Genomic DNA, 19,539 nt, shown 5'->3' with positions numbered 1-19,539 from the left:
TTACATCAATAATATATGAAGAACGACTTTTTCAAAAAAAGAAAAAATATTAAGTGAGCTCAACCAATAAAGATAAATATTGGTTTCAAAAAAAAAAAAAAAAGATAAATACTAACCAATCAATTATCAACATGAATTTTGGTTAATAGAAATGGTCGTTGATAATGAAAGCCAACTAAATAGGATAAAAAGTTAAAGGATCTCTCGTCTTCCCTTCAGGAACAACAAATATCAAAACTCACCCTTCCATGAAACTTCTCTCTCTACCAGAAGTACACAATGAAAACTGAAAAGGATAAAAAGGATGTCTTTCTTTCCCTACAGGAACAACAAATATCTACCACCCTACAAGATATTTCTTGCTGAACAAGTCTCTCTCTCTCTCTCTCTCTCTTTCTCTTTCTCTCTCTCAGCCATATTTATGACAACTTAACTCTGTTTCGCAGCTACGTTCAAAACCACCCATTTTCTTCTTTTTCTTCTTCTTCGAAGCAGAAAATATACACAAAGCTTAAACCCATCAACAAACAGAGCAATCAATGGTTGATTCTTCTTCTTCTTCTTCTTCTTCTTCCTCTTGATTTGGAGCAACAAAGACGCAGTTCCAAAACCCAAAACCCCCATAAAAACCAGAGCAAGAAATGACAGATTCATCAGCACACGCACAAGAAGACCAAAACATGAGCCCCCAAAAGCGTCTCTGTGACTATTGTTCAGAAGCCACGGCTCTTCTCTACTGCCGAGCCGACTCAGCCAAGCTCTGCTTCCTCTGCGACCGGGAGATCCACTCCGGTAACCAGCTCTTCTCCAAGCACTCTCGCTCACCGCTCTGTGACGCCTGTGACTCCTCCCCTGCGTCGGTTTTCTGCTCCACTGAGAGCTCTGTTCTGTGCCAGAACTGCGACTGGGAGCGCCACAGACTCTCACTTTCTCCGGTGCACAATCGCAGACCGCTAGACGGGTTCACTGGGTGTCCCTCTGTGAGTGAATTGCAGGCTATTGTTGGGTTTGAGGAGGTGGGTCACAAAGCTCTGTTTTTTAGCGACGAGAGTGGTGGTGGTGATGAGATTGATGGGTTCTCAGATTTGTTCGTTTGGGATCCTCCTTTTGTTGTTGGTCTTGATGATTTGATTGGTTCAACAAATTCGTCGCATGATTTTCAGGCTATGAGGGTTCCTCCTCTGCCTAAGGTGAATTATCCAACTGATTCTTCAGGTTTACTTTTAATTTTAATTTCTTAGTTTTTAAAGTTTTGTTTGTTTGGTTGCTGAATGCTGAGAAAGCGGAGGAAAAGGGAAGGAACCAATAGAAATGAACCAGCATGTCTAGGAGTTGTGGGGATCTCTTCTCTATCTGAGTTAGTTGGTTCTTACCGTTTATTTACTTGCTGAGCTGAGGAAATTGGGGTGAAAACAAAAAAAACTAAAAAATAAATAAATAATTTCGAGTCTTATTTTCTTCTTTCTGAATGAAAATTCTGTGTCCTGTTTATTGTATTAGACAAGTATACGTCTTTGATTGTTGAGCCATAAAAGTCTCATGGCATTGTAAAAATCATGTCAAATTCCTACAATGCTCCGTAATTTGTGCACTCCACAAATAAATCCTACAGAAAACCCCAAACTTGTCGTCTTCCTCTTTGTGTTTTCTCCCATGCAAAAAAGCCCTTTCTTTTCTCCCTTGTTTGCAGTCATATCAAATGGTTGCAGCTTCACCTAAGCCCAGATAAGCTTTTTTCTCATGAGCTGGACCCACGTACACCCCACAAATCTCCCTTCTCCCCCATGAGGGAGGCTGGAGGACCTTACCAAGATTCTTCACTTGGAGTCCACCCCAACCAGCATCTTGTGATGCTCAAGTATCTTGATCATCTTAGTAACTGCTGAGAAAACTTCACCAAAGTCTTAGCCTTTGATTCTTGTTCTATTGGGAGTATTCTTGTTCTTCCGCTGATTCAACTTATGCTTTTAGCTTCTTGAGGTTTAAGCCTCTATTGTACAAGTCTTGGATCCTTTTTTTCTTGGATTTGAGATTGTCTGTCACGTACTGCAATATTGACTTGGTTCAGGATATTGTTGTTGAATCAGAATCGCAATGCTGCTTGTGGGCAGTACAAGGAAGAAATACTTGGTCAGCTTCGTCACTTGATGAAGTTGGAACCCAACTTGAATTGTGAAAATGTTGATGCTAAATCTCTCGCCAGTTTCCAATCTTTGGTGCCACAACAAAACGTGCAGCCAGGACATATGACTATAGGTTTTGCAGATGATGCAGAGCCAACTGCATTTCCTGCTTTTGAGGTAATTTTTTTTTTCTTTTTTTCTTTCTGTTGGAATCCTGTAAATTGATTCTTATGCTTGGTACATTGCTATTTTTCATGTTTAAGTATGCTGTGTATGTTTGTTTTATTTTCGTGAGATCTTCTCATCTGATTTATATAGCATTTTTTTCTTCTCCTCTTTGATCAGTTCAGCTTGAGTCAAATAAGTACTTTCATGGAAGAAGCTATTGCCATGAGTGGCTGAATGACATGCTAAATTACTTGGCCATGAAGGTTCATGCCCTATGATTGTACAGTCCTGAAATGAAGTAATAGTATATGTGCCATGTGTGGCAATATCATTCATTAACCCTAGCAATTGTCCAAGGTGTTTCTCTTTTTAATGGGAAAAAAAAAAAAAAAAAAAAAGAAAGAAAAAGGTTTCTCAGATTCCCATGCTTAAAAACTTATCATATGTTAAAATGAGTGTTTGAGATATAAAATGACAACAAAGAATCCATTGTATATGTTGTGTTATATTTCAGTTCTTTAAATGTTTAGGGGGCCAGAGTTGGTTCAGTCATTTAAATAGGTTTTTGAAAAGGTTAAATATTCTTCCCGTCGAGCAGGGAAATGCAAATCAATGGTGTACTGATCGTGATGAGGCTGCAAATCAACTTTGTCTTCCTAATTCATTAAAAAGAAAGTACCTCGAGGAAAATCCTGTTGTTCCTGACAAACGTTCGGATACTGGTGACAGTGTCTGTCATGCCAATGATCTTGTCGAAGCACAATCACTATATGATCCTGTTAAATATGAAGCCTCATCAGCTCTTCAAAGGGTTGCTTCCCATGAGGTAAACAGCCAGGAGAGGGATTCTGCAATCTCACGGTACAAGGAGAAGAGGAAAACAAGGAGGTATCATCACCACCCTTAAATTTTAAACCCTTCTATTGCTCTTACTATTTCACCATTTAAAATCTCTGAAACTTTTAAACCTCGAAGTGTATGTTTTTAAAAAATTAATTTTGGAAATTTGGAGTTTTGTTTTGATTTATATTGGCTCTGCAATGGCATGAAACGAGATTATGTGGCAACAGGTATGACAAGCAAATTAGGTATGAATCAAGGAAGGTTAGGGCAGAGAGCAGGACAAGAATCAAGGGGCGTTTTGCTAAGATTCATCACTGAAATACTGGTAGGCAGTAGTGACATAGGAACTGCAAATATTGTTTGTTTATGTTGTGTTAATTACTGAATAAAAAAAATAAAAATAAAAAACATAAACTATCTCTTTTGTCTGAATAGCTTTTTCAAGCTAAAGTTCAGAAGATATGTTTGCATTTCACTTAGCTAAATGTAAAATCTAGTAAGAGCATTAGATTTTTGTTTTGTTTTTTCTTCCCTTTGTAATGAAATGTGAAAAGTAATTAAAGATGTGCCAAGCATTGAATATTGAGTTTGCACAGAAAATTAATTACTTCTGCAGATTTTAGATTTATTGTATTAAATTCTTCCCCCATATTGTTTTCTATGTGACAGTCTAATGTTCACCATCGTCTTGAGATTGTTATATTAGTTTGTAAGGAACTTGTAGTTAAAGTTGTAGTATCTCGAGTGTAACACCCGAAAATAGAACGTGCAATGTTACATGTGGAAATGCAAGGGGTTAAGTGAACAAAAAAGGGTAAGTAAAACATCCTAACCAAGCTTTTGCCATAATGTCTTACTTTCATAGTTTTTTGGATGTTGGTAGGTAAAAACTTTCCTGCCAACCATGCTGAAATCTGGTTTGCATGCTATGAACTAATATGCATGTTTACTGACTAAGAGCCTTGTGATTTGAAATATGTTCATATACGCATTGTATGTTATAGTGGGTTTTACAAAGTTTAAAGAATGAGGAATTTCATAGAAAATAGATTTTAAAGAAGAAAATGAGTTTTGAAGGAAGTCTAATTTCTGAAAAAAAAAATGGAAAGACCATATTTAAAGATATCTCCAAAGATGTTTTTCTTTGATTCTGACCCATGGATAAGTGGGGGGTTAAACGGTTATTGATTCTGATCCAGTGATGAGTAGGGGTTAAACATTATCCATGCTAATCCAGTGATGAATGAGAGTTAAACCTATTCTGATTCAGTAATGAGTTGAGGTTAAACACTTATCGATGCTAATCCAGTAATGAGTAAGAGTTAAACACAACAATTCTGATCAAATTATCGATACTAATTCAGTGATGAGTGGGAAATTGGTTGGTTAGTGTTTATTGTTTTTCACCAGTAAAATTGTTGGATTTTACAGATATAGGCGTAGTAGGCAAGGAGGAGCTCTATTTGAACTTAGATTACTCACTGTGATCAGATCCAAAGCCGATCTTACCCTTTTGAAGTTAGTTGAACTTTTGAGTTACCATTTAATGGCACTTTTGTAATATATTTTAAACAGTATTAGGTTTAATGTGTAAATGACTCTTGTTTATATAAAGATGTCTGTTTAGTTAAGTTTTGGTGTTCAGCTCGATTTACAAAAATGAGTTTGCGGTTTCAAAAAGAAGAAGAGAAAAAGATATAATATCTAAAAATGTTAAAACGATTGAATGAGCCACCTCACTAAATAGAGTTCGATAATCCAGATGTGAGATCAAGCAATGTATAGTCACCACTTCTTTCGTAAGATTTAAAAATACTCAATAAACAACTCAACTAGAGATAATAACACAATGCTTAACAGTAAATCTTATAGTTGACGTTGCTAACCGTCCAGTAAATCCAACAACTACATATACCTACAAAGCATTCTATGGTCAAGATCAAGCCATCATATCAAATGAAAAATTGAATGGTTATGATTAGAACGCTTCAAGCTCCTATGCTTTGTGCTAAGTATCAAGTGCGCCACTAGCGCCCTACAACCCACGCACGCATACGGTGCTTCGCACCATACTAAAGTATACAGACATGTATCGCTTTAAAGCAAAGGCTTAAAGTGTGTTGGGCCTTATAAATGTCAACTATACTTTTTCTTTTTCTTATGTGAGACACTTTTCATTCAATACTCTTTAAAACCTTCCATTTAAATTATACCCAAACCAAAATAAATATATATACATAATAATTTTGAAAATTATTTAACACCATCAACCTCTTTCTTCTCAAATAAGTGAGCCCAGTCCCCAAGAGGTAGCTCAATCAGTTGGGACCATGCCTCATGAAGTGAAGGTCACTAGTTCGAATTCTCCTCCCCTTCTTGTGCGTACATGTCAAAATAAATAAATAAATAAATAAGTGAGTCCACATCATATCCACCCACATGGAGATATTCTCCATTTTATTCCTCATCAATTCCCCATCAATTTCAAACAATCCTTGTATGTTTGGTGTCATTGTTGTATATATATCTATCCATTAAAAAAATTTGAACACTCAAATGTGAATTTGGCTTGGTGTTCACAAGTAGTTGAATGATCTTCTTTGGCATGGAAGATGTGTTTTTTATACCGAATATATAATATATATAAGAATAAATGTCCAACAATTCCAAACAAATCTTGTAATTAGTGTCCCAAAACCCAAGTGAAGAGAGAGACAGAGATGGAAAATGGCTGTATAGAGAGAGAAAGAGAGAGTTTACTCAAATGGATAATTTCATTTATGTGATGACTCAATGCAAAACTCAAACATAAGGATAATAGAGAGCCTCTAAGCGTTCTGAGCACAATCCTCTGGTGCAAATTGCAACTGCTTCCTTGGAATGTCATATATGAACTTTTGGTTTGTTTGCTGGTATGCTCCCAATGAAGTAAAGTGATCATCCCCAACTATTGCCAAACAAAAGATCTCTCCCCCACTGTTGAGCTGCTTCACAAAAAATGTCCCTTCAGGTCTAACTTGAAGGTCTGCATTTCTTAAATGAAAGGTCATACCAGGAAGGTCTCTGAACCCTTCTGGCACACTGCGCTCATAGCAAAGCTCAAAAAATCCTTCGAAAAGTCTACTCCTAGTCATATTTGGTAAACCCGAAAAATATTGCAGAAATGTTCTTATCACTACATCATAAGCAGGCTTAATGAGAGTTGTAAAAGTACTTCCAGAGTCTATAATACACCCAGCAGAACCATCAAATTGTAAGATAAATAGGGCTGGGTTAATGCTAAGTCTTGCCCCATTAATGCTGATGCCTAGCAAATCAATGTAGTAAGGACTTGAGCTTTTAAATTGGTATAGTTTTGCTGTCTGTAAACTTCCTGCAGGTTGAGATATATCTGCCCCAAATCTTAGATATGTGTCCAAGGCATGACCATCGTTGAGCTTGAGGCAGTATGAGAATGTTCCATGACTCAGAGAGCCTATTTGATTCACAAAGGAACGTATACCCCATCCCAAGCCAAATATTCCATTTACTTGGTTGTCATCCCCACCATATTCCATTTCAGAACTGTCAAAAGAGCAACCAAAAACTATGTTTGGAATAGTCTGAGGGCTACCACTACTGGAAAGGAAAGTGAAAGTTTCTTGTGCAAGAATGCCAGTTGTGGTTCCTCCATCCTGGTATTTCTCTTGGTAGGAGCATGAGTCCCCAACACATTGATGGGGTGCGCAAAGTGGGTGCATGTTACAAGGGAGAGGCCTATAAGTTCTAGAAATCCTGTTGGGGAAAGGGGGTTCGTTGCAGGGGAAGCAATGGTTGCCAGGGAGCTCACAATCCTGACACTGTGTCCATGTGAGGACACTTCCTGTATCCATGTGCAAGTGGTATGACTTGAATGGCCGAGCAGGGAAAGTTGCATTGAAGGTGCCAATGCCAAATCTCACCATGTATGTAGACATTGCTTGAATAGCAATGGGTGCACGAATAACCTCATTAGGGTGTATGGACTGGGAACCATTGGTTTCTTCTGTATTTGCTGATATCAGGCTATACAAGTAACTGGCTCGAGCTTTGGATTGGTTGACAAGTCTTTGAATTCTTTCTGTGAAAGTAATGTTGCCATTGTAGAGAGGTGATGCTGGTGAGTCTCTATGGATGAGCTTGATGGTCAAGCCATTGGGTTTCCCTGCAACAGGACCACCCAATAGCAGTAAGCTTGACAGGATGCTGAGAAATGCTAATCTCAGTATTGTCATGGCTGGCAAGATTTGTTGTGTTGTTGCCAAATGTAACCATGGAGGATGGTCTTTATAGGATAAAGGACCATGAATATGGTTAGCCAAGTATGGTATGCTTTGCTATTTTTCAACATCTTGCCATGCATTGTTATTAAGCTACCAAAATAACACAAATTTAACAGTTTAAGAGAGAGGGCTGCAAGATTTACCTATTTTTTCTTTGTTTTAGTTTAAAAAATAATAAGAAGTAAAATTAAAATATATAAGATTTATTATGCAGGGTTAGCAGGATCTTCTAGCCTAGCCGATAATGTTTAATGAACTTGAATTTTTTTTTTTAAGAAAATACCTCGAATATTATAACTTTTACTACAAAATTATTTTAAGGATAAGAATCTTCCCATTTCACTTGAAATGAGAAGAGCTATTTCATTGTTATATCTAACAACATAAATAATGTCACAACATTTGCATTTTTTAAATAATGTGCTAACGTATTTATCACGTGACATCATCTACACTGTTAAATATAACAATTTTAAATATTTACCATAAAATGACTCCATTTCAATTCAAACAGAGAGAATATTATCATGTTCTGTCATTTACAAATTGATGTGACAAATCATAATTGGTAAATTAATTAAGAGTACGTGTGGTTGACAAGATAGCTATTATAATTGTTTTACCAATTATGAACTATCATATCAGTTTATAAAGGACTTAGTAATGAGATTCTCAGTAATTAACAACTTTATGGTTATTGGCCTCAAAAACAAAACTTTTAAAGCAAGTATCTCTAAATTCACTCTCTTAATTTACACAATCAATGAATAGCTAAGCGAGTTAAGTATATATATATTTTAATTTTTTGACATGTCCGCACATGAGAAGAGAATAAGGGAGAGAGAGATTCGAACTAATGACCTCTGCTTCATGAAGCGTGATACTCAGCCGATTGAGTCACCGCTTGAGGAAGCAAGTAAGGTATACTTAAAGCATAGAGAAGTAATTGAAAATGAAAAATAAGCTCAATTTTACATCTTCACTCACTTAAACTAGTTAGAATTTGTCCACCAAACCAAGGTGCTAATATGGAAGACAGCATGATTCTTAAAGGGATATTAAAGACAGCAGAGTTACCATATTCACATGAATTCCCAATCCTGCTATAAAGCACTACTCTACGTCAGATCGAGTTAATCAATTACCATTCTTCATGTTAGAATATTTGATATTATTTACTTTATTATGTTTCTTTACATATTCTAGAGTTTAGTCTAGGGTTTCTTGTCCACTACTTCTTCTCTCTCTATAAATAGAGAGCTATGTAAACATGTCATGATATAGAAGAGAATAATACAATGTAGTTCATTGTTATGCTTCTGCTCTCTCTCTTCTCCCTCTCATTCTTCCGCTCTCCAATATATTTAACACTTCATTCACATAACAATGACATTATTACCTTTTCTCTGCAGATTCTTCCTGTCAAGCCTATTGCTCTTGATGGGTCCTGCATCCTGCAGACGCAATGGCTTGACCATTCAACTCATCCGCAGAGACTCACCAGCATCCCCTCTCCACTCCAATCTAGCCAATCTAACTTCTGAGGAAAAACTTCAAAGACTCATACACCAATCCAACACCCGCATCAATTACTTGCTGTCTACAAAAACTAATATACATCCTCAAATGATTCGTCCGACAATTGATCTTACTCAGTTGTCTACATACTTGGTTAATGTTGGCATTGGCACATTTGGTGCTAATTTCAACTCCCCAAAAGTATACTACTTGCACATGGACACAGGAAGTGAACTCACATGGACACAGTGCGCAGAATGTCTGTCTCCTGGCCACCATTGCTTCCCTCAGAAGGATCCCCCTTTCCCTAACACAAAGTCTAAATCTTATAAGCCTCTCCCTTGTAAACAACACTCACTTTGCTTACCAAATCAATGCATTGGGGACTCTTGCTCCATCAATATGTCTTTCATGGACGGTTCCTCCATTGTTTCCATTCTTGCAAACGAAACCTTCACTTTCGATTCCGGCACCCCTGAGACCATCCCGGAAATAGCCTTCGGCTGCACCATTGACAGTACGAACATGGACTACGGCGGCGAAGAGAATCTAGTAACCGGGATTTTCGGTTTGGGATGGGGCCCTCGTTCCTTCCTCACCCAGATAGACTCTCTTAACCATGGAAGATTCTCTTACTGCTTAAAGCCCGACGACGGCCATGACCTTAATACTTATCTAAGGTTTGGTGAAGATATACCAGCAGAAATTGCAGGTTCTCAAACCACAACCATTTGAAGGATTGGCAAGCTTGCTACATTAGCTTGCTGGGCATCAGCGTGAATGCACAAAGACTAAACATAAATCCAACCCAATTTGTTTTACGCCATAATCGTTCAGGAGGGTGTATTATAGACTCTGGTTCTACTTTTACGCACCTCATTCGGCCTGCTTATTCTGCACTTATCAGTAACTTGGAGGAACATTTTTCGGGCTCTAGTAATCTGAATAGGATTGAGGGAGCTTTTGATCTCTGCTACTTGCGGTTGGTGCCAGAATGTTATGATAGCCTTCCTAATATGACATTTCATTTGGGAAACAATGCCAACCTTGAAATCGGGCCGGAGCAGATGTTTTATGTGGGTAAGCAGCTACCGTCCGGGAATGAATTTTTCTGTTTGGCTGTTGTGGGGGATGATCGCTTGACTTTATTGGGTGCATACCAGCAAACAAATCATAGGTTCATATATGACGTTAAAGTGAACCAATTGCGATTCGCCCCGTGCACTGTGCTTTGGATGCTTGAGCTAATAATGCTCTCTTCTTTTTTTTCTGATTTATTAATTTGAATAAGTTCTCTTTTCTCTGATTCATCTCAACATACACAATCAAGATTTGTTATTGTATTTATCAAACTATTGTAAGTGATGAGATACTCTTATAGAGAAACCAAATTCAAAATACGTGGGAGATTGAGGCGTGCGTGAAAGGAGGCTCTGTTTTAGCATAAGAAAGCAGAGGGTGGACAGAGGATCATAATAGACGTGTAAAGAGATCATCCCCCTCAATTGCCAAACAGAAAAATTGTTTCCCGGAGGGGAGCTTTTGTCACGTAAAACATCTGCTCCGGCCATGATTTCAAGGTTCACAAATGAAATGTCATATATATTAGGAGGCCTATTTATACCCTTATGGCATCAACCGCAAGTGGCAGAGATCAAAAGCTCCTCCTCGTACAACAAACTCCTGTATATTCAGGTTACTAGAGACCAAAAAATATGATGTTGGTGAATGGTGAGTCTCTATGGATGAATTCAATAGTCAAGCCATTGCATCTTCCTTCAACGGGACCCCCTCCCTCTCCGCCACGGACAATGTTTGTTTCACGTCATTTAAAAAAAGCAATATTAACATTAATTTCATATACACCGATAACGCCAATTTTAAATCCCGATCATAAAATAAATATTAGGGTTAAATACTTAATACCCATAAGGTTTCATTACTTTCTTTCTTTTTTTCCTTATGGTTTAATTTTTATTATAAAAGTTACATGTGGTTTTGATAAAGACCAAATTGGTCATTCTAATTGACCGTTAGTTAACTTAACAAAAGTCCACATCACTGACACATAGACCAATTAAAATTCGACACTTGGCATAAGTGGTCACATCATCAGTGATAACGTGGCCACCTAATTAAATTTTTTTTAAAAAAAATTAAAAAATTTATTTTTTCAAAAAAAAAAAAAAAAAAGAGTGGCCGTTTGGGCCCCTTTGGCCATGGGGGTGGCTTGGTGCCGAAACCACCCCCATAGCTCGGCCATCCCCTTGCTCCATGGGGTGGCTCAAGGGGGTGGTCGAAACCACCCCCAATGGGTCTTGGGGTGGTTTCGGCCACCCTCATCTGGCCAGCCACCCCATCCGGCCAGATACGGCCACTCCAATTTTTATTTTTTTTTTGAAAAAATATATTTTTTATATTTTTTTAAATAAAAAATTTAATTAGGTGGCCACGTCATCACTGTTAAAGTAGCCACTTATGCAAAGTGTGAAATTTTAATTGGTCCACGTGTCAGTGACGTGGACTTCCGTTAAGTCAACTAACGGTCAATGGACGGAATGATCAATTTGGTCTTTATCAAAACCACAAGTACCTCATGTAATAAAAATCAAATCCTAAGGGAAAAAAATAAAGAAATGAAACCCTAGGGGGTATTAGGTCTTTTAGGCGGACGTGCTAGGGTTGAAGAAGGAGGAGGTGAATGTGGAGAACGATCGGGTGCTCTAGATTAGCACGAGTGTTTCTTTGCTTCTTATACTCGCTAATTAAAAAATTGAATGAATAATCATGCATTTTGTTACGGTTATTAGCTACATGTTGCTAAAAATTGTAGCAAAAAAAAAAACTGCATTTCCTTAACATAATCTGTTGGAGGTGAAAAATGAGTCATATTACCCTTTTTCTATTCAAGAAAAGATAGGAGGGGACGGCTAACTGTAGCTACTCTGCCTAGGCATAATAACATATACTCCTGAGAACTAATGACAAAAAGAGCTTAGACGGTAAAAAATTGCAGGCACTTCCTCAAGTCCGATTAAGTTTTAGGCACTCAGTTAAAGATGCTCGTAGTGAAGTGATAGAAAGATGTAAATTGACCTTTTCATTTTCAACCACTTCTCCTATCAGTCCTATGGCACGTCACAAGCTTATCTATGCTTAAGCAAAATTCATTATATCTGTAAAGGAGGTGAATTTAGAGCTAAATACATGCTTTAAAAGTTTATTTTAGACCAATAAATTAACCATACAAGAGGGATTTGTAACTATTCAGATTCCAATCCAACTCATAGCCTGCTCTACGACATGAAAGAGATTTTTCTGCCGAATTTAATTACTATAGTAATTATGTCACCAGTTTCCTTCCCTAACCTACCATAAACTAGACTACACCTCATTTAAGAGACGGGGTGGCATTGAGTTCTCCAATTTTAGCCTCATACTCCATGAATATATAAAAAGTAAAGTGAAATGCTATAGTTTTTCCATATGTTCTCCTAATCCTATGTGAATATTTAAAAAAAAAAAAAAAAAAAAAAATTAACTTAACCCATTGGTCCCTCATATTTATTTCAGAAAACAATATCAACGTAGGATCAATAAAACACCAAAAAGAACCGTGATATTTCTCAAAAGTAAAAGACTAGGCAGTATTAATATGTAGTATTTATAAACAAAGACTGACATATTGTAGTTATCCTTTTATTTTCTTTACAAGTTTAATTTGAAAGGTACATTTAAACGAAATTTTTTTTATTATTTTTGTATTTACTAATGTAACACCCAATTCCAAATGGCATACAATATTGTACGCTTTTTGCTCTCCTAAACAAGACTCTAAGGAGGTCACCCATTCTGGTACTACTCTCGCATGAGCTCGGAGTTTTGATAGGATTATAATCATCATGGCTTTAAAACGCGTTATTATCATTAAGGGTATAAGTGTGTATATAAGTACATCTCATCTTCATACCCAAGCGATATGAGACTCCACAAGTAATGATTTGTCACCTCAAGTAAATCCAAGAAAGAATCCCTTCTTCAACACCAATTAAGTTACTATTTTTTAAAAAGAAAGCATGCATAGCAAGATGTTGGAAAACAGCAAAGCTTACCATTCTTGGCTAACCACATTAATGGTCTTTTCTACTACAAAGCACCACCCTCCATGGTTACATTTCATACAACACAACAAATTAATCTTGCCATGACAATATTGAGATTAGCTTTTCTCAGCATCCTGTCAAGCTTATTGCTACTGGGTGTTCCTGTTGCAGGGAAACCCAATGGCTTGACCATCAAGCTCATCCACAGAGACTCACCAGCATCACATCTCTACCCTGGCAAAATTTCTTTCACAGAAAGAATTCAAAGACTTGTAAAACAATCCAAAGCCCGTGCAACAAATGAGGCTATTCGTGCCCCACTTGGCATTCAAGGAATGGCAATATACATGGTGAGATTTGGCGTTGGCACCTTCAATGCAACCTTCCCTGCAAGACCATTCAAGTCATACCATTTGCACATGGATACAGGAAGTGCCCTCACATGGACACAGTGTCAGGATTGTAAGATCCCTGGCAACCATTGCTTCCCCTGCAACGAACCCCCTTTCCCAAACAGGATTTCCACAAGTTATAGGCCTCTCCCTTGTAACAAGCACCCACTTTGCACACCATATGAGTGCATTGGGGACTCATGCTCCTACCAATTGAGGTACATGGATGGCGCAACCGCAACTGGAATTCTTGCACAGGAAGCATTCACTTTCGTTTCTAGTAATGGTAGGCCTCAAACTATCCCAAACATAGTTTTTGGCTGCACAATTGACAGTGCTGATATGAAATATGGTGATGATGACAATCAAGTAAGTGGAATATTTGGTTTGGGATGGGGTGCTCTTTCCTTTGGGATTCAAATAGACTCTCTAAGCCATGGAACATTCTCATATTGTCTCAAGCTCAACGATGGTCATGCCTTGGACACATATCTAAGATTTGGTGCAGATATATCTCAACCTGCAGGAAGTTTACAGACAACAATACTATACCAATTCAAAAGCTCCCCAGCTTACTACATTGAATTGCTAGGCATCAGCATTAACAGGACAAGACTTAACATCAATCCTGCTCTATTTGCCTTACAATTTGATGGTTCTGCAGGTTGTGTTATAGACTCTGGAAGTTCTTTTTCGCGCATCATAAGGCCTGCTTATGATGAAGTAAAAAGAACACTTCTGGTTTATTTTTCGGGTTTACGGAACATGACTAGGAGTAGACTTTTTGAAGGAGATTTTGAGCTTTGCTATGAGCGTAGTGTGCCAGAAGGGTTCAGAGATCTTCCTGGTATGACCTTTCATTTGAGAAATGCAGAGCTTGAAGTTAGACCAGAAGGGACGTTTTTTGTGAAGCAGCTCAACAATGGGAACGAAGTATTTTGTTTGGCGATAATTGGGGATGATCACTCTACTTCATTGGGATCATACCAGCAAACAAACCAAAAGTTCATATATGATATTACAAGGAAACAGTTGCAATCTGCACCAGAGGATTGTGCTCAAAATGCTTAGAAAGGCTCTATTTTATATATATATATCCTTCTGTTTGAGTTTTGCATTGAGTTATCATATAAATGAAATTAACCATTTGAAGAAACTATCTCTTTCTCTAGATCTCTAGCCATTTTCCCGCTCTCCCTCTTTTTTAGTTAACGAAAACTTCACTTAACCCCCTCTAATAAATCTTAGCGGAGAAGTGTAAAATTCCAAAATGCCCTAATTTTTTCTTTAAAAATAATAATTAAAAAAATTAGTGGATCTAATCCACCCACTTCATGACCCGTGGGTCACCAAGTGACCGCCATGTGACCCACAGGTCACGAGAGGGTCACTTTGTGACCAATCGTGGGTCACTTTTTTTCCTTTTTAAAAAAATAATAATAATTTTTTATTTGTAATTAATGTAAATTTAAAATTTTATAAAAGTATCAAGGGTATAAAGGTTTCTAACAGACGGAGGACATTGCAAATAATTGAAAGATGAATAAACTAAATTGAGAGAAATTGAACTTTAGGGAGACATGCCAAATGATTTTTTCAGTTTTTTTTTTTTTTAATAATTATAATTATTATTTCATATATATATTGGATATTTTAGAAATTTTGGTACAATTCTAATAAGAACATATGCGTTGTCACCAAACTAACAAATATGAATAGCTATTTCATTCCACTTCTGATTAATCTTAGTAATAACTATTCATTTTCCTAATGGAATAGACATTCTGCGTACCAAACGAGCCCATCTTTTCTTTATATTTGATTTGAATGTAACGCTATATATATAAAGAGAGCTTTACGAGTAATGCTACATGTCCTCGTTGTGTCCTTCAAAACTAATGTACCTTTTAAAATCATCATTAAATCTGTAATAAATCACTATAAGATTTTGATCTAATGAAAATTTTAAAAGCAACATCGTTTTTAGAAGGACATAAGAGGGATACAAAGAAAACATTTGGTATTACTAAGAGCTTTACATGTGATTTGAATAATTTCAAATATAAACAAATCATTTAAATTAAGGTAACTAAATCCCTTAATTTATGGTAATCAAATCATTGTTTATACGGCTCCTTTACGGTCACATGTTACATAGGCAAAAAAATTAAATAATAAAATTTAGTGGAAGTCCACGTACTCCCTCAAACTACCACCAATTGACAATGTCTCCCCCCCTCCCCAAAATTATCAAAAAAATGACAACGTCCCCCCAATGACGAAAATACCCATAATAAAATTATTTTTTTAAAAAAAAAAAACTAAAAACTAAAACAAAATTAAAAAAAAAAAAAAAACTAGTGTGAAAAAAAAAAAAAAATCGTTTTTTTTTTTAAATAAAAAATAATTCAATTTTTTTTTCTTTTTTTTTTCGAATTTATTGGAGTATTTTTGTCTTATTGAAAAAAAATAAATAAAAAATAAAAAATTAGCCATTTTGTCTTTTTTTTGATATTGTCGCAATTAAACGTTTGGGGGGGAGACATTGTCAATTTAATGGTAGTTTGAGGAGGATATGTGGCATTGTTCCTAAAATTTAAGAGATAAATTTAGTTGTTTAATAAAACTATTTGTGAACACCATGCTGAATTCACATGTGATGAAATGGAGTTTAGTTCTTTTGGTCGACTACTGGTGTTAAAGAGTTAGGTTGGGTAGATTCAATAGAGCTGCCTGCCAACTAATGGGGTTGTCTTTTAACTTTGTCTAAATTAATCAGCCTAACTTCAACATGGATTTAGATTATGTGAATGACAACTTTATTGTACGGGATCTTCCTGTTGAATGTGTACAAACCCAAATACATCTAACACTTTACATAAAAAAAGAAGACCCTTTGAAAACAAGTGCTTTAATTAGTTCATATCACCACAAGACTAAAACATTTGATATGAATGTGCATTTGTCGCATCATATATATGCCATGATGCTGGCATGGAAAAAACATGATTTGTGGTTGACAATGTCACTGAATGTGTTGGAACTAGTTGTTCATATTCTTTCAAGTATAAAGAGTAATATTAAAATACTAGTGATTTCTAAAATATGTCCATATAATTATAATTTTCTTATATATATGTTATGTTGTAACCTCGAGTCATTATAACTGCACTCTTTGTGGACGTAGGCACCTTGTCGAACCACGTAAATCTGTATCTCAATTCTCTCTTGATCTCTCTCTTTTCGATTTTATATTATTCATTATTCTTGTGCACGGTAACAAGGGTAACAAGAGAATGAATGTTCTACCATTGGGGTCTTAGAGCATCTAGTGCTGTTCTTTAGAAATGTACAAAAAAGTAGAATTAATACACACAACTTTTCCACAGAAGCAATTATTGAGCCACACCAAACAGCTGCCTGCAGGGCATCAAATTTACTACAGAGCACAGCATGCACCAGCTAGCCCCCCTTTTTTCTTTTCTTTTTTTTCTTCTTTTTGAATGCCATAAGGTCCAGCAGAAGCATTTAATACTAGTAATGTACTATTACAGACGAAGTAATTTCCTACTGCTAATTAACCTAATTAATTAATAATACCATGATGACTAATATCCCCAAGAGCGTTAATAATTAAGTTTTACTTCTTCTATTTCTTACGGAGGCCCAAAACAGCCAGGACCACAAGCCAAATAAAGGCAAAAGACCCAAGCAGAGACAGGACAAGGGCAGCAGCCATGTGGTGGCAATAGTCATCAAACAAATCACACACCTTTCTCCATTGCACGTGCGAATTCCCATGTTGGCCAATGATTCCAATAGCTGCGGATGCCCCATTGGCAGAGAAGAGTAGTGCCATTATTATTAGGTCTAGGAAGATTAGTACCAATGCTGCATTTTGTTTGAAGCTTGGGGCTGCTATGGAGTATGCCAAAGATCCTGCTGCATATGAACATGCTATGGCATTTGTCACCAAGAAGTACCTGGGCAACAAGAACATCAATTAATTCTATCTAACCCTTTAAATTGATGGTTTAAAAACTAGCATCACTTTCCAAGCATGCTGCCAAATGGATGAATTGTGGAAAATGAAAACATTGAAGGCCACTCTATAGTGTTTGGATACAAAGAAACAATATTAGGCACGTGTGGCCATCAAATCATTACAAAAGAGAAAATTGTTGTGCCAATTAATGATCAAATGGGAAGTTAGGGCAAGGGTTATATTGCTCTTGGGAAGTTTTAGAGGTCAAGGAAGAATGAAGAACTTTGTGGTAGCTAGGGAGTACATGAAAGATTCCTGGTTGATCCTGTTTAAGTAGTGCATGTGTATATAGTTTTCCATTTGATTTGCAGAACTTCTGTTTTGCAGAACTTTGTGGTAGTTCAGTAGAACTTAGTGTAAAGAGTTTTTTCTGCAGAATTGTTTGTGCAGATCTGTTTTTCTGCATTTTTTTTGTTCCTCAAAACTTGAGTGTATTGTACTGATTGTTTTGTTAGAAAAAATCAAAAAAAAAAAAAAAAAAAAAAAAATCTGAAAAAGGGGTTAGATTATGTTTTATACCAAAAGCAGTCAAATAAGTATATTTGCCTACATCTCAATGCCCCTCTGCAAGTGATCCCTATAAAGAAATATATATTAAAACTCCCTTAAAAAAAAAAAAAATACTAATTATTTTAGGGTTTGACTTTTGGAAAACAAAGCATACAATATGAGACTCCTCTTTTAACTCTGTGATTATAGTGGTACACTAGCAAATTTATGATGTATTATTAGACATATTCCTTTGATGTATGTTTGAGAGGAAAGCTCTAGAGTTTATATATATGATCTTGACAGAAAGATGAGAAAGCACAAAAGTGAAACAAGGCTGAGAAAAAGCTTACACAAAAGAAGACATGTATTGCCACTTAGCAGTGAAAGTAAGATGCAGGGGGGGCAAGGAATCTGAAAGAGAGATAGGAATAGTCTTGGTCTCCTTGCTAGCACCCACCAGAACTGCAGCAGCAAAAGTAAAGGCCAGCCCAAAGAATCGCAGCAAGACATCATAGAGCCTAACCCTCCTTGGACTCTCTACCACCTTCACATCACTCCTCACTCCATCCATGTTTCTTTGCTTGTGTTGCTGGCTTTCCAAAGAGAAAGAGAGAGCCCAGAGCAAGGCAATTAGGAGAGTCTTGGGAGAGTGGAAGAGTGCAGCAATAGATAGTTATAATGTAATAAGACATAGGACAGAGTAGGTGGGGAGATTGACCCAAGTTAGAGCTGCATTGAAGGCAACTCATCTGCTGCTGTTTAATACCATTGACAACCTAGTTACAACACAATGGAGCTGGCTGATTAAGGGTCCGTTTAAAACTCAAATCGCTCCGGTTTCTAACACTTTGTGATTTGAAAACGTCAAAAAAATCGGTGCGTCTTTAATTTACTAGCAAAGCCCACCATTTTAAAAGCAACACTATAAATTTACCAAACAATTAACTACATTTCGTAAATTTTGAGATTGCAAACCAAATGAAGTCCAAGTTATGTGACTTATTTTGAATTTATGGCTGTGGTCTTTGTAGACAGTTTGGAAGTGTACAGGTCTATGGTCTTTACATCGTTAGGTGAGTGTAACTACTCATTATACCTAGATAAGGATTCCTTCCTTGTTATTACTGTAGTAGCACATAACCCGCACTATGCGCGGGATTCTTCATTATAATTTAATTTCAAAACTTAAACGCATCCCATCTTACTTTTCATTATAAGTTAAAATAGGTGTGTGAAAATACATACTAAAGGTTATACACCAGTAAATTACTGAACATGTATTTTTTTTTTTTTTTTAAATGTACCAAACATCTACTTAATGAAAAGTATAAAAGAAAAAAAAAATAGCAAGAATGACACTTGAATTATGATGATCAAAATATTAATAGAAAATTAGTAGGAAACTCTGATATTGTTGATGTATACTTATTATATTGTAATGCAAATAAAACCCATAAAGTTCTAATAATTTCAGAAAAAATACAGAGTAAAATAAACAAAATCTTCTCCCTTCTTTTTAATACAAAATAAAACACACATTTCACTCAATATTTA

General features: G+C 36.4%; 3 protein-coding genes across 4 annotated transcripts; 1 reads left to right on the top strand and 2 right to left on the bottom strand.

Annotated features, from left to right (window-relative positions):
- Window positions 1–347: 347 nt before the first annotated feature.
- On the top strand, window positions 348–10,255 carry LOC132170359 (zinc finger protein CONSTANS-LIKE 13). Of its 2 annotated transcripts, none has more exons than XM_059581311.1 (5): window positions 348–1,190; window positions 2,088–2,300; window positions 2,890–3,179; window positions 3,362–3,459; window positions 8,848–10,255. In XM_059581311.1, exons 1-4 carry the CDS (start codon window positions 642–644, stop codon window positions 3,450–3,452), a joined length of 1,143 nt encoding a protein of 380 aa, XP_059437294.1. In that variant the 5' UTR covers window positions 348–641; the 3' UTR covers window positions 3,453–3,459; window positions 8,848–10,255. The 2 variants fall into 2 exon arrangements, with proteins under 2 accessions (XP_059437294.1, XP_059437293.1); XM_059581310.1 differs by lacking the exon at window positions 8,848–10,255 and adding an exon at window positions 4,566–4,765 and having other exon boundaries at window positions 349–1,190.
- On the bottom strand, window positions 5,554–7,426 carry LOC132170358 (aspartic proteinase nepenthesin-2-like). The gene has a single exon (XM_059581309.1). It carries the CDS (start codon window positions 7,385–7,387, stop codon window positions 5,963–5,965), a length of 1,425 nt encoding a protein of 474 aa, XP_059437292.1. The 5' UTR covers window positions 7,388–7,426; the 3' UTR covers window positions 5,554–5,962.
- A 6,484-nt stretch (window positions 10,256–16,739) lies between the features above and the next one.
- On the bottom strand, window positions 16,740–18,642 carry LOC132171528 (CASP-like protein 1E1). The gene is made up of 2 exons (XM_059582865.1): window positions 18,336–18,642; window positions 16,740–17,431 (listed from the first exon to the last, which is right to left on the bottom strand). The coding sequence occupies exons 1-2, from the start codon at window positions 18,554–18,556 to the stop codon at window positions 17,098–17,100; spliced, it is 555 nt and encodes a 184-aa protein (XP_059438848.1). The 5' UTR covers window positions 18,557–18,642; the 3' UTR covers window positions 16,740–17,097.
- Between the last annotated feature and the right edge of the window lie 897 nt (window positions 18,643–19,539).

Source organism: Corylus avellana, chromosome ca2 (assembly GCF_901000735.1).
Source record: "Corylus avellana chromosome ca2, CavTom2PMs-1.0".
NCBI classification, from domain to species: domain Eukaryota; kingdom Viridiplantae; phylum Streptophyta; class Magnoliopsida; order Fagales; family Betulaceae; genus Corylus; species Corylus avellana.
This window is presented reverse-complemented; position numbering and strand designations above follow the sequence as displayed.

Excerpts from the sequence above, each read along its gene's own strand:
- LOC132170359 (XM_059581311.1), top strand. The coding sequence starts at position 642 with ATGACAGATTCATCAGCACACGCACAAGAAGACCAAAACATGAGCCCC. Across the intron at positions 2,301-2,889 it reads CTGCATTTCCTGCTTTTGAG|GGAAATGCAAATCAATGGTG; the intron begins GTAATTTTTTTT and ends CCCGTCGAGCAG. Across the intron at positions 3,180-3,361 it reads GAGAAGAGGAAAACAAGGAG|GTATGACAAGCAAATTAGGT; the intron begins GTATCATCACCA and ends ATGTGGCAACAG.
- LOC132171528 (XM_059582865.1), bottom strand. The coding sequence starts at position 18,556 with ATGGATGGAGTGAGGAGTGATGTGAAGGTGGTAGAGAGTCCAAGGAGG. Across the intron at positions 17,432-18,335 it reads CAATACATGTCTTCTTTTGT|GTACTTCTTGGTGACAAATG; the intron begins GTAAGCTTTTTC and ends CTTGTTGCCCAG.
- LOC132170358 (XM_059581309.1), bottom strand. The coding sequence starts at position 7,387 with ATGACAATACTGAGATTAGCATTTCTCAGCATCCTGTCAAGCTTACTG.